The following is a 13,277-nucleotide window of genomic DNA, read 5'->3' as shown; positions in this document are numbered from 1 at the left end:
GGAATGCACTTCATTCACGACCTAGCTCGAAGACAACTTCCACCAGCCCCGTTTGGTATCAAGATGCATCTTAGCACCATGTTTGTCTCGCTATTCCGGCACTGCTGTGATTCACAGGGAGGACCGTTTCGCCGTTGCCGCATTAAGCCTCAAGAATCTGGCAGTTGACGCTCGGCGATGTCTCAGATCTCCAATGTCTAAGATCCAGTAAGCAACCATTTTTCTTGAGTCTTGTCTTGGTACTTTCTCAGTCTCAAACAAGGCAGTAAGGCTCGACAGCCTTGACATCAATGACAGATTAGCCGGAGGGGAGAAACAAATAAGTGAGACCTCTTCCTCTAAGTCTTGAAAATTGCCAATCTTGTCTCTTTTGGGGTTCGGGAGCAACTTAAGCGCCTTAGCTCCGAACTTCAGGTATTCTCCAGAGGAACTAAGAAAATCATCTATCACCTTGTCCACTGAGAGATTTATTGACTGAAAATACGAGGCTCTCGGTAAAGCTTGCTTGGTTGCAATGATTAGGAGGGCTGTTTTCGTCTTGAAACCTTCTCGGTATATCCCTAGATATCTTTGAAGTATTATTGTGAAGATCTTTGGGTATTTGAGGTTAGATAGCAATTTACACAAGCCTGACGAAATATTCAAGATGATTGCTGGCATACGATGAGCCCGTGTTCTGTAAGATATTTCAACTATAAAGAAGCCCTTCTGCTGCCTTCACTATCGAACTATTCCATCACTTACAAACTAACAGCTCATGCAAAGCCTCCACCATTAGCCAACCACCTCACTCCTTGCGCGTCACCTTCAACCCTCTTACTCTTTAAGAATGCATTTCTCCACCCTCAAGTTTGCCATTGCTGCCTTGGCCATCTGCAGCAACACCGTCTTCGGCCAAACTACTCCGTCCCAAGTCGTCAGCAATATCAACATGCTTACCCAGAAGTCCCAGGCCCTTCAGGCACCTGCCGAGTCAATCACCATCGTCAATGGACCGCTGATTGTAGCCGGTCAGGGTCCTTTCCCGGTACGTCGACAGTCCAGCAGAACTTCTGACCATCATCAAGGCGAATGCAGCAAAGTGACTAGCTGACGCGCGTCGCTCGCAACAGGAAATTATCAGGGGTTTTACCGATATCGTCAGTACCGCGACTACTGCCCTTTCGCAGATGCAGGGTATGGCCGCCATTCCGCCTGGCGCCAACTCCGATGCAATTATCGAAGCCTTCCGCGGTTTTGTCCGTGTTCATCAGGCGCTCCTCGAAATTCTCATTGGCAAAGCTGGATTATTCAGTACTGTCCCTTTCATCGGACAACCTATCGCAGCGGTTCTGCGCCAGATTGAAGCTATTGTCGACGTGAGTCTCGAGGGGCCTCGAGGTATAATCAGTTATAACTAATGGTTTCTCCAGACCCTGGCTTTTACTCTCATTGACACCCTGGAAGGTCAGGCCTCAGAGATTCAATCTGAGGCCGATAGCTTGAGCGCGACTATTGGGGGCGCGATCACTAGCTACCAGGGAGTCAACCTGGACTGAGGGCATTTGGATAGTCATCTTGAATCCTTAATGGCTATGGTAATCTCAAGCCCGGTTTGGGCGTATTGTTATGCTATCTTCTTGTTCAAAACATCACTGGGGGCTTTAAACAACCCTGGCTGATGGGCATTTTATGTTTTGGTTTTCTTCCTTAATCTTTTGATTCCACCTCAAATGCATTGATAACTATACCAACTTAAGTCGTGATTGCGCTTTATCTTTTATACGCTTACGAGCGGTGCTTTTTGCATTTATATCTCGCGCTGTATTCTATGTATGCACCTTGATGTTCTCTTCAGAAGTGCAAGAAACTTTAGAGTGAGCTTCCACAGAGTGTGAGTTCAATGACGAAGATCGTTCAATGGTTTCGTCGCGGGATGTCTTTGATGAGAAAATAGCACTCTTTCTTTCTTCTAAGGGCTCATGACTGCGTATTGCCTCCAGCCACCGTGTCTCTTCGCATATTCCTTTGCCTCCTCAACCTGGTCCAAGTTGAAGCTCTTCGTGATCGTGCCACTCTCAGCGCCAATCTTGAGCTGCCCCTGGGTGATCATGTTGATGAGCTGCTCCAGCGTCTTGCGATGGCACACCCACTTCGCAAGAATCTGCAGGTCCTTATAGACAGCTTCTGCGTAGTTGATACCCCCAAGACCACCCATGGTGCCACCGCTCAGAACGATACGGCCCTCACACTTGAGTACACTGGATGCAGCGGAGAGGTACAGCGGACCAGGTAACTCACCTGGGGTCCAGTCATTGTAGACCTCTGCTCCGGCCGCGTCTGGCGTCTTTTCAATGATTGCCTTCCGATCAACCTCATCATCGCCGCTCATGACAACGTACTGCAGCCTCGGATGGTTGATCGTCTTCTGCATCGCCGCAAGCTTCTCATTATTCCTGCCGAGAGCAATAACATTTGCACCAAGCGCAAGAGCAATCTCAACGGCGAGTCCACCAAAAGTGCCTCCAGACGGGCCGATCACAATGGTTTCTGCGGGCTTGAGGTCCGCCGCTTCGATGATGGCGCCAGCCGAGATGGCGTACATCGTGAGAGACTGGAGCACAGCTGCATCGTACCCCAACTCTCTGCACAGCCGATTCTCGTTGAGGACATAGCAGTTCTCCAGCGGCACCTTCTGGTACTGCTGGAAAGCCCCGTCCTTCCACGCGCCCTGCATCAACTTCTTCGCCCGGGGCCCACTGCCCCCGATGTGCCCGATGACGATCTTGGTGTTCGGGTCATCTCGGGCCTGGACCTGGGCTTTGACGTATACGAGATCGCCGGGCTTGAGGCGCACTGCATCAGGGCCGACTGCGTGCACGCGCCCGATTCCGGCGGAGTTGGGGATCAAGGGGGGTTCAAGGTTCAATTGCGGGAGCTTTCCGTCGTGGGCGAGATGCGTGTAGGGAACGACTGGCGCAGCCAGAACGCGAGTGACGACGTTGCCGGTGGTCGCTTCGGGAATGGGAAGCTCGATCTTTTCCAACGGTGTGCCAAAGGCCGGGAGCCTCAGGGCCAGGTTCTTAGGCGCGTTTGAGCCCATGATAAATTTCGCAAAGCAAACTTGATGAAAGAAAAGAGCGTAGATAGTGCGGAAGGTGATGTGAAGAATGGGAGAACTTGGACTTTTGCTGGAACATGCCCAAGTCTGAAGATAAGTCTTTTATAAGAAAGAATTCATGTTGTCTCAGTAAAACATCAAACGGCCCGAGGTTTTCCATGCCGAGACCGATGCTGATGAGAATGCTGTTGTTTAGGCAAAATAATGAAGCGTCGGCTCTCAGATATCGCTCGGGTTCCCGCTTACATCATAAAGGCGTACGGGAAGTTCTCATGATACGTCGAGTCGCGCCCACTGCCCCGGTTCCAACAACTCCCCACAACACAACTCAAACCAATCATGCCCTCGTCTCCTCCTCAGCTCGCAAGTGATACTCTCATTCCCATCTCAAAACCCTGTCTTGTAATCTCATTCGCGTCAGAATCGAGTCGGGTACAAAAAAACAAGTCGGCATCTTGAGATCCCCGTTGAAACGTCGAGTCACCTTCCACAGGCGATCATCACTTTGTTGGTAGAGACATCCAAATACACTGAAAGATGCCCCAATTTGGCTTGGCATTACATAAACGGAAGCTTGTCGTCATTCTGCTCTACCCTGGTATTCATAAATGTTCCAACACACAATTACGGCCCACATCCCCAGGTATCTCAATGAACTCCCAACCCAATCACCCCGAAATTGTTGTTCCCGCGGTCCACCCTCCCCGCCTCCTGGTTCTTTCCAACATCAGGCCGATCCTTGGCCCACTCCTTCAACTCCTCCTTGCTCTTCCCCGTGTACTTCAGCATATCCTCCTCCGAGATCTCGCCGGACCGGGAGCCGGTCAAGCGCTGGTATAGCGACTTCTTTTTCGGCGCCTTCGATTGGTTGGGCGGCTCTTGATTTGCGTCCTTGTTGACGAGGGTTACTTGGCTGTCGTTGCTGTGGTGAGACATTTTGAAGTGGCTCTTGAGGTGGTTGAAGGGGTTGTGTTGTGTGTCCGCTGGGTTTCGTGTAGTCTTTTTGTGTGAATTGTGGTTACTGGCTTGGTTGAAGACGATGAGCGACAGTAGACCTGACGATTGTCGAGGAACGTGAGACTCGGAGAAGTTCATGCTTTATAGAGTATCAGACGATGGCTTGATGGGGAAGGTGCTAAACCAACAGGAGCCACTTTCAAGCGGGGGCATCTTTGTGCGTTTATATCTTCATCACATGATGGCTGTGCCACGGGTTTGATACATATCGCTCACCAACTATCCAACGCGGCCGCCGGCTACAGGCAATTCAGAAAGGGCGAAGCAGCTCTTGGGCGCGTGCTGGGCAGGCGGCCCCCAGCTCTGCGCCGCTTAAGCCTCACCGCGTGCGGTGACTGTTGGTTCGCTTGGCTCGGTGCAGCTCTTCTCATTGGGCCGGCTGGGGTCGAAGCAAGCGACACGTGAGTTGGTCGGGCGGACGACCCTTGTATATCGCAGGTTGCCCCGGAATGGAGGCGGCAATCCCGTTGCCGTTGCTCTCTTGGCAGTGAGTCGTCAGGCTGGAATCAGGCCACGGGCAGCGCGAGGCTGAGCACGAGCTCACTTGGGGGGGGCCTCAATTGAAAGTTCTGGAATAAGTGTTCGTCATGATTTGTGGTTACATTATACCGGGTCGCGACATGTATCACGGCGGCGTCGTCTATGGTATCTACAGCAAAATTCGGTCGCTCACCTCGCGATGCTCGCTCTCAAGCACAAGCGGGCCCCCGCTGGGGCCGCTAGCGTCCAGGCTGAGGGTGACCTTTTGCAAGTCGGCCACCACCCGCACCGTCTCTCCGATGTTTTGGTAGTCAATCTCGTGGTGGCCATGCGCCTGGGATGACTCGTCCTTCTCCTCCTTCACCTCGCGGATCTCGACGTTCGGAAACGGCAGCCGGCCCTCTCTCAGTGGCACCAACAGTACGGGGACATGGAGCTCCGATTCGCCGAACTTCGTGTCGGACTTGTCGACGCCCAGGCTTTTGAAGTGACCTCGTTTGCGGCCACCGACGAGCCATGTCTCGGGAAGACCGTTGACCTCGTAGCTGAATTCGTAGTCCTTGTTGATGCTCTTGCCGTCACTGACAGCTGTGTCCCAAATGCGTGTCCACCGCAGCCGGAGGTTGGCAGCGAGAAGCTCATTGACGGCCACGGTGGAGTCGAAAGTTTGCTCTGAGGGTGGCGGGAGCTGGATGTCGACGGAGTGGAAGACAGGGATTGACGGAACATCGACGGGGATGAGAATGGAGCGTCTCGCAGATTCCATTTCTTTGATTGTAAGTCGCGGGTGGGCTGTCTGCCATTCCTTCAGGAAGGCCTTCAGCATGATTGTCGCATCTTCACTGGTACCTGGAACAGCGCCCAGTCCAGAAATGGCTCCCTCCGCCAACAAGGGCGAGATGAAGCTCGTAGGTACCTCGCCAAGCAGGGCGGCACGTTCCAGCTCATAAGCAGAAAGACCAGATTGGACCTCCTTAAGAATACGTCCAATCAGGAACCCCGAGAACGTCGATAACGGCAATTCCTTGGTAGCCTCGGCAAAGACTTCTTCGACATGGTCGATAATCTCGTCCAACAGCACGCTGTATTCGAGTCTGAGATACATGGTTCGCGGCGTCTTGGCAGTGATTACGTTAGCGGACTTCCTGGTGATCTTGTACAGCAAGCTGGCCGGCTGTTTGGGGAAGACTGTAACGGTCCTACTTGAACCCGGGGCAGCGTGGGCCTTGAAGACTTCGGAATCCAGGAGCTTTGTTGTGAACAGCTTCAGCGGGCTGGCAGATGCCGTCGAGACGCTGAAGCGGGAGAAGAGCTCCTTGTCCTTGAAGACATCCTGGACATTTACACCCAAAGCCAGCGAGATGGGAATTGAGAAGACGCTCGAGTAGTGATACGTCGTGTCCTCCGTTGTGTAATTCACCTCAACTCTGACCGAAATGTTGGGGACGTCCTGTTCAATAGTGTAGGGAAAGCGCATCTTGATGGTTGTCGACTCAGAAACGGCCCCAAAGCGGAACAAACCGGCTTCAGGTGGTTTCTCATATTCAAAGGAAGGGCCGACAAAACTGGCTTCGGTCGAGTTGATACGGAGGCCACCGGTGGCGGGTTTCACCGACAGCTCACAGGACGTGATGGAGTTCCATCCGGTTGATACCTCCAGGTCGACCGAGTTGTTCTTGTCGAGCTGGATGTCCTTGGCGGCCGTAAGACGGCATCTCAAGCCTCCTGCTGGACGGTACAGCTGCACGTCGGGCACGCGGAAGACATGGGCTGTTTTGCTCGGTGTTTGGGTGACGTCACGCTCCCAGTGAAGGTGGACGTTGTCACAGACAATGTCCGCCTGGTGGATTCTATAAGGCCCCGATACGTTCGTCTGTGCCTAGTTAGCCGAGTCCTCAGACATCTGTTAATGTTACTTACTGTGCTGACGAAGTGCAGCTTGTTAACGCCCGGCTTCAATGTGCTTGTCTCCGAGGTTTGCAGACGGACTTCCTTCGTTCCACCAGGAATGGTACGGGTGAGACGAAGAGTACCCTTTTCCACCTTCAGCTCATCAACTAAAAGACTCCTCAATGTGATGGTAAGAGAGAATCGGTCCTTTCCATCGTGATATTCCGGGGTTCCTAGGACCTCCACTTGGGTAAATAATTGGTTGAGAGGAACCCGGACCTCGTTGGACAGCGTTGCCGCAACGCTCAAGATCTCGTTCAAGAAGCCACTGATGGCACTCTTGTCGGGGTATGTAACTGTCGCAGAAGGACCCACAGAGAGCGACTTCTTCTGGAGTAATCTTTCATTCTCGGCGGCTGCCGCCTTCGTCAATAGCTTCAGTCCCACCCGTACGAATTCATCCTTGCGTTGTAGTTCACGTAGACAGTGAGAGTACATGACAAGCATGGACAGCTCCAGTAGACTCCAGCTGTTCTCTCCAAAGAAAGGCGTTGTCATGTAGAAGAACGAGGCAGCGGGGCCATACTCGCCCAGATGATATTTCAGTACAGCAAGATCAGCCATACTGGTCTTGACTGCATGCGTATGGTTCGCAACGGTGTAGTGTCTGAGGGCTTTGTCCGTGAGTGTTTCGTAGAGCCGGTAAAAGTCTTCACGGCTGTCGAGAGCAGCGTGCAGTAGCCCGTTCTCGATTCCGGCGAGTCCCACGCAAGAAGGTGCCGAGTCATCTGCATCCTCTTCCTTATCATCATTCTCGAGGCTCACTTCCTGAAACTCGTTGGCCTCTGATTCGCCAACCACGGGCGCCGAAGTCCAACCGCTTTCCCAGCCCCGCTTCTTGCCGGTGCCTTGAAGGACATTGCGAGACAGGGCATAGAGTTCGGCGCGCCTGGCAGCGAGCTCTTCTAAGCCTGCCTTCAGATATTGGGCGTTTGGAGCGGTCGGCGTGGTGTCTTCTGCGCTAGCCCGACTTGCACCGGGGAATATGCCAGGGCTGGGTGGCGGCCTAGTATTCGTCGTCCGTACTGAAAGGGACGAGTTTCGCGCAGGGTGCATCATGGTCTTAAGCTCAGGGATCGACGCCTTCTGCTCGTGAGTGTCTGCGTTGCCAAGTGTTGATGGGGGGATGGGGAGCGCCTTGGTGGAAGTCTGGGCAAGAATCTGCTGAGCAACAGAGAAAGCGAAGGAAGCAACGAGGTTGTCGATTGCCTCAGATAAGACTGGGCTCAGAAGGGGCGAGTCGCCTGAATGCTTGGCTTTCAGCGCAGACAAGATATCAGTCCTCATGACCTGGGACACGGCAGGGACGAATTCCAGCGTCCTGCGGCAGATTTCAGCCAGCATTGATAGGTTCTCGACATCTTCGGTCTGCTTGGGCGGTGGCGCCTGAGGGGCCACGCCGTGTAGAACGGATTCCTGTTGCTCCCTGAGCTTAGCCAAGAGCTCTTCGCGGGTAGACCAGGCATTGCCCAGGCGAAGGAGCAACGAAATTTGTCTGGCAAATATATAACAGCGGAAGTCGAACACTGATACGTTGTTGGCCACTATCATCTCCCGATAGGGCTTCTTTGTAGAGCTGATAGGGATCTCGTCGAACTTGTCGTTCTTGGGGGCATCTGAAGCTTGCAAGTCAACTGGCTCATCGTCCTCCTCAGACCCTTCAGCGGCACCGAGAGCCTGAACAGCAGCTTCCGCGCGCTTGACCAAATCCTCGGTGTGGTCCAAGAGAGATCCCCCATGCCTCTCAGCATCACCTGAAGTCGCTTGCTCCTGGATAACGGTGTCCAGTCCGACACTGAGTTCATCGTAGCCAACAAGCGCGTCCTCGACCAAGCCAACACTTTCGAAGCCTCGGGCCAGGCCCTCCTTCAAGATGAAAAAAGTACAGAAGTTCCACCCCGGAAGAGCTCTTTGCGAGTCCTTCTCCTTGATATCATCTTCATACTGTGTCACTCGCATATCGAATGAGGAGAGTATCAGCTCCTTGAACTTGCCAATGAGGTCTTCCCAAGCATTCTCGGCGTCCTGGCGGGATTCAGAATAGCCAGTCGGTGTGGCGGGAACGACGCGAGGCAGGATATCGTACGGCACATCATTGATACCTATGCGAATCTGTGCAATGCGGTCCGGCGCGCTTTTGCTGGAGCTGTTGAAGTCGGATCGGAGTTTTTCCAGGAGGGTTGAGGAACCCGATCCCCATCTGGACGTCCTCGACTTTTCGGCAGCATCAGGTCCCTTGCCGCTAACTCGTGGTTGGTTCGCGGCGGCCGTGTTGGGGATGACGACATGTACAACCAGCCATTCGAAGGCATCATGGTTCTCTTGCGTGTTCGCTTTCCGCGTGGACTGTGAGGGAGGCGTGTGTTCCTTGATCCACTCTCGTATCTCGGATCGCGTCTTGGACTTGTACGTGTCGCTGTCGTCGCATCGGACCAGCAGCACTTTGAGGTATGGTGTGCGCCTCAGACCTGGTATTTGGTGCCGTCGCTGGGCGCCCGAGTAGCGGGCCGTGGCCGTGGGCGTGTCGGCATTGTCCGCCGCAGTGCTCTTCCCGCCGATTTGCTGGGTCTGAAAGCCGTCGTCTTTGGCGGTGCTCGCGCTGACTGACCTCGTAAGAGCGGGCGATACGGTGGGCGAAGCTGGGGCGGCGGGTGCATCAGGGGATATAAGCTCGACGTGGAGGGTGTCGATGGATCGCAACGGGCCTGCGTGGGATTGCCAGTGCAGATTTCGAAGGGGGAGACGCGGGACCAGTCCCGGCGCTATGAGCTTGTAGACATCGTGGGGATCGAAGTACTCGACTGTGAAGCGCATTCGCGCGCAAGTCGTTAGCTTGGAGCCCTCTCTGTCTCTCTCGGTTTGTGTGACGGACACGTTGCACAGGGATTGGGAGGACATACCAGTGACTTTGGAGGTTGAAAAAGGCCGTTCCATCTTGAACGGCTCCTCCAGCTGAGGCGACAATTACATGTTCCGTTGCGACGGCAGGGCTCAATGGCGGGCGAGGTTGGCGCGGTGTTGTCTGCGTGTACGAATTGTGATCCGTGTTGGACGGCGAGGTCAGTGAAGCTACGGTGGAGCTTCCGTCGCAACGGACGGCGTGGACGGTGCAGCTGCGCAGCGGTGTGTGCCAGGTGTGAGTGGTGCGTCGGCCGGCAGCAACCGTTTCGGCGGATCCCTGTCGCGGGGCTCAGGGGGTTCCAGTGCAAGCTTCCCAGAGCAGTGTTCTTCAGCTCAATGCTCCGATGATCCGCCGAGGGCGGTGAGCTGCCACCTGCGTGGTCGATTGGCTGAAAATGACGCCGCCAACGTGTGCTAATGGAGGGGCACGGCAGAATTTTGTGAGGTGAGCTGGGCTGGTTGCTTGAACCCCTCCAGCCCAACCCAACCTTACGTCCCATTTTGGAGTACATAGAGTCAATTTGCGCCCGCTTGCTGTCGTTTTGGTTTGCTGTTCGCTTTTCAGAAGCATCTTTACCCAGTACACGCACCAACATGTCTGGATTGCAAGCCGTCAAGTACACCCGCGGCCGTCTCGAGGTCCTCGACCAGCTGAGACTGCCTCATGAGTTTCACTATGACGACGTCTCGACCAGCGAGGAGGCATTCGACTGCATCAAGTCCATGCGGGTCCGTGGCGCCCCGGCCATTGCTATTGTCGCAGCTCTCGCCCATGCCGTTGAGCTTCACAATGGAAGCTGCACCGCCTCATCCGCCCAGGACACTGTCTCTTACATCGACTCTCGCCTGGACTACCTCAAGGAGAGCAGGCCAACTGCGGTTGACCTGACCAATGCCATCCTCCAGCTGAAGGCCTGCATTCGCAGCGCCCCGCAAGACGACCCCAAGGCCATCATCACTGCCTACATCGAAGAGGCCGAGAAGATCTTGGAGAAGGACCTCCAGACCAACCTCGCCATTGGCAAGCATGGGTCTGAATGGCTGCAGAAGAAGGCCGGCGCCTCAGCAGAGAAGCAGATCTCGGTCCTCACACACTGCAACACCGGGTCCCTGGCTACATCTGGTCACGGCACCGCTCTCGGCATCATCAGGACCCTCTTCTCCGACAACCTTCTCCAGCACGCCTTCTGCACCGAGACCAGGCCTTACAACCAAGGCAGCAGACTGACGGCTTTTGAGCTGGTCTACGAGGGCATTCCCAGCACTTTGATCACCGATTCCATGGCCACAGCTTTGTTTGAGTTGAAGAAGAAGGAGAAGAACATCGCCGCCATCATCGTCGGCGCAGACCGCGTAGCCCGCAATGGTGATACCGCCAACAAGATCGGCACCTACCAGCTCGCTGTTGTTGCCAGGTATCACGGAGTCAAGTTTATTGTTGCGGCCCCGACCACGAGTATCGACTTGGCGACGGCGACCGGCAAAGACATCAAGATTGAAGAGCGCAAGGGAGATGAGTTGACGCAAATAACCGGCGCCATCGTCAACGCTGACGGTACCGTTGATACTTCACGGACCGCCCGCGTGGCTACGGCCGACCAACGCGTCGGCGTTTGGAATCCGGCCTTTGACGTGACTCCTGCCAGTCTCATCGATGCAATTGTCACGGAAAGGGGCGTTGCGGAGTCGGACCAGGACAAGATTGACCTCCGCAGGGTTATGCAGAAGGAGTGGGAGAAGATTGTGGGACCAGTAGATCTATAGATATGGAGTCCTGGTGATTACAGAGATTATTGCGGTCAATGAATCCAAGTGGGCTACTTGAGGGCGTGAAGGATCAGCTTCTGGAATCCCGTAACGGCACCTTCGAGTTCGGCGACAGTGAGATTCTCATTGCGCCCGTGAGCAACAAGAATGGTGCCAGGCCCGTACAAGTAGCGCGTGTGCGAGCCCTTCAAGTTGGGAATGTCAGTGCCATAGTTGGCGACTATCGTCTCGAAGCCTAGAAGTCGTGTTAGCTGACAGTGGGCCGAAGGTAAAAGGTTGCTGCAACAGACCTTCAACATCGCAGTTGGCCTCAACGACACCGTATCCGTGCGTGCAAGTCAACTCCAAGTCCTCTGCGTCAGTCTCGTCAAGAATCTTCTGGATCCTGCCCTTGACAATGTTTCCGCCGTCCGCCTCTGGGCCAATGGCAACGCGCACGGCGATGCGAGCGAGTGAGGCCTCAGGGATGACATTCTGGGCAACACCACCAATGATCTGGCCGACGTTGACAGTGGTGTTTCCCCATTTCTCGCTGCTTCCGAGGTCGGTAGAGATGATCTTGGCGAGGGCCTTAACCATGATCTCGTTAGCGGACTTGCCCAACCAAGGGTATCCCGAGTGGCCGGCAATGCCCTTGGCCGTGATATCGCAGAAGACGCCGCCCTTGTGGCCGCACGCCAGCTTGGATTCGGTTGGCTCTCCAAAGATGACGGATTCAAACTCCAGGCGGGGTTCAGTCTCCTGGAGAGAGTCGGAGAAGAAGCGCATGCCATCACCAGTGTCCTCCTCGCCAACGACGAACAGGAGCATCACATCCTCCTCCTTGACCTTGTCCTCGCTCAAGAGGTCTTCGAGGGCAATGATCTGAGCAGCGACACTGGCCTTTGCATCGACGCTTCCGCGGCCGCTGATGCGAGTCTCGGAGGTGATCTTCTCATCAGAAATGCTGTAAGGGATATGAGGCGGCACGACATCGTAGTGAGACGTCACAACGATACGGGGCTTAGGCTGGCGCTCGTTCGATTTCCAGGCGAGAACGTTGAAGCGCGGGGTCTCGTTGTTGTCCTTGTTGCGCGGGGGCAGAAACTGAAGATGAGAGATGTAGCCCCGGCCGGTGAGGTAGTCGACGAGGAACTTGCCGGCCTCGCTCTCGTTGCCCGAGATTGAGGGGATCTCGATGAGGGAACGGTGCAGAGAAATGAGGTCGTTGCGCCAAGAAGGTGCTGCGTCGGACGTGGCCTCCGTGGCGGCTGCCGGGCCGTGAGGCGTGGGCGGAGCAGAACCGGAGCCGAGTGGTTGCTGGATGCGGGAGGTGGCAGCCAGCCGGAGAAGGGCGGCAACGGCCAGGAGGTTTGGGATGTACATCGCTTCTGCAGACGGCGGCGGCGGTGGCGTTGTCAAGATTGAGGTTGGTGAGACTCAATTGGTGTAAAAGAAAATAGTGCGCCTTCAATGGCGGGCGTGGGAGCTCTTTTTCCACTGGCTCTGGTAATGATAAGAGCACAACACCACGTCCAAGAGCGAAAGACTGGAGACCGGACAGCTGCAAACGGAGCGGTGTCGGAAGGAGAGGGTCGCAGCAGGAGCTTAGTGGACGGAAACAATTCCCCGCGGGAAGCAATGAGGTCATTCCAGTCAGCTCTGCCGCCATTGGGTCCAGCCACATGCACGGGCTCTGGAGCTATCTCCTCCACCTTACCTAAGGTAGGTGCCTAGTGTGGCTCGACGTGGCATGCGAGCACCAGCCACCCCCATACTGCCGCATGTTCATGCAGCGACCCGAGCTTCGTCTGCTTTGTCCACCACGTCCGAGATGCTACCTCGACGGAGCCCAAGGAGCATATTGCTTGCAGTGGAGGGCGTCTGTGATGGAAGGAAAATGCCCGAGGCCTCGGTGGGGGGCCAAGCACCTGGATGGATGAAGTGGACTCCCGTCTTGTCAATCTGACTCCCGGTTGTTTCAACAATTGCTCGGCTTCTGACAAAACATGCATCGCCGTTGACTTTCGCAACCCGAGATGCATCTGGAAGGATGCACGGATAGTTCATTATATGTGACACT

The 13,277-nt window shown here is 54.9% G+C and overlaps 6 protein-coding genes across 6 annotated transcripts; 2 read left to right on the top strand and 4 right to left on the bottom strand.

The window, feature by feature from the left end:
- Positions 1-829: 829 nt before the first annotated feature.
- On the top strand, positions 830-1,538 carry CGGC5_v000057 (uncharacterized protein; the record flags this gene model as incomplete). Its single annotated transcript, XM_032023238.1, has 3 exons — positions 830-1,027; positions 1,113-1,358; positions 1,413-1,538. 3 exons carry the CDS (start codon positions 830-832, stop codon positions 1,536-1,538), a joined length of 570 nt encoding a protein of 189 aa, XP_031879971.1.
- Positions 1,539-1,951: 413 nt separating this feature from the next.
- Positions 1,952-3,082, bottom strand: adh-1-0 (Alcohol dehydrogenase 1; the record flags this gene model as incomplete). Its single annotated transcript, XM_032023237.1, has 1 exon — positions 1,952-3,082. One exon carries the CDS (start codon positions 3,080-3,082, stop codon positions 1,952-1,954), a length of 1,131 nt encoding a protein of 376 aa, XP_031879966.1.
- A 666-nt stretch (positions 3,083-3,748) lies between these two features.
- Positions 3,749-4,036, bottom strand: CGGC5_v000055 (uncharacterized protein; the record flags this gene model as incomplete). The annotated part of the gene is made up of 1 exon (XM_032023236.2): positions 3,749-4,036. One exon carries the CDS (start codon positions 4,034-4,036, stop codon positions 3,749-3,751), a length of 288 nt encoding a protein of 95 aa, XP_031879965.2.
- A 730-nt stretch (positions 4,037-4,766) lies between these two features.
- trapcc10-1 (Trafficking protein particle complex subunit 10) lies at positions 4,767-9,481 on the bottom strand (the record flags this gene model as incomplete). Its single annotated transcript, XM_032023235.1, has 3 exons — positions 4,767-6,470; positions 6,518-9,348; positions 9,448-9,481. 3 exons carry the CDS (start codon positions 9,479-9,481, stop codon positions 4,767-4,769), a joined length of 4,569 nt encoding a protein of 1,522 aa, XP_031879968.1.
- Positions 9,482-10,042: 561 nt separating this feature from the next.
- Positions 10,043-11,212, top strand: MRI1 (Methylthioribose-1-phosphate isomerase; the record flags this gene model as incomplete). Its single annotated transcript, XM_032023234.1, has 1 exon — positions 10,043-11,212. One exon carries the CDS (start codon positions 10,043-10,045, stop codon positions 11,210-11,212), a length of 1,170 nt encoding a protein of 389 aa, XP_031879967.1.
- Positions 11,213-11,265: 53 nt separating this feature from the next.
- On the bottom strand, positions 11,266-12,580 carry CGGC5_v000052 (Peptidase M20 domain-containing protein; the record flags this gene model as incomplete). Its single annotated transcript, XM_032023232.1, has 2 exons — positions 11,266-11,450; positions 11,506-12,580. The coding sequence occupies 2 exons, from the start codon at positions 12,578-12,580 to the stop codon at positions 11,266-11,268; spliced, it is 1,260 nt and encodes a 419-aa protein (XP_031879900.1).
- Between the last annotated feature and the right edge of the window lie 697 nt (positions 12,581-13,277).

Source organism: Colletotrichum fructicola, assembly GCF_000319635.2.
Source record: "Colletotrichum fructicola Nara gc5 chromosome Unknown KSG_Nara_v1_contig01, whole genome shotgun sequence".
In the NCBI taxonomy this organism is placed as follows: Eukaryota; Fungi; Ascomycota; class Sordariomycetes; order Glomerellales; family Glomerellaceae; genus Colletotrichum; species Colletotrichum fructicola.
This window is presented reverse-complemented; position numbering and strand designations above follow the sequence as displayed.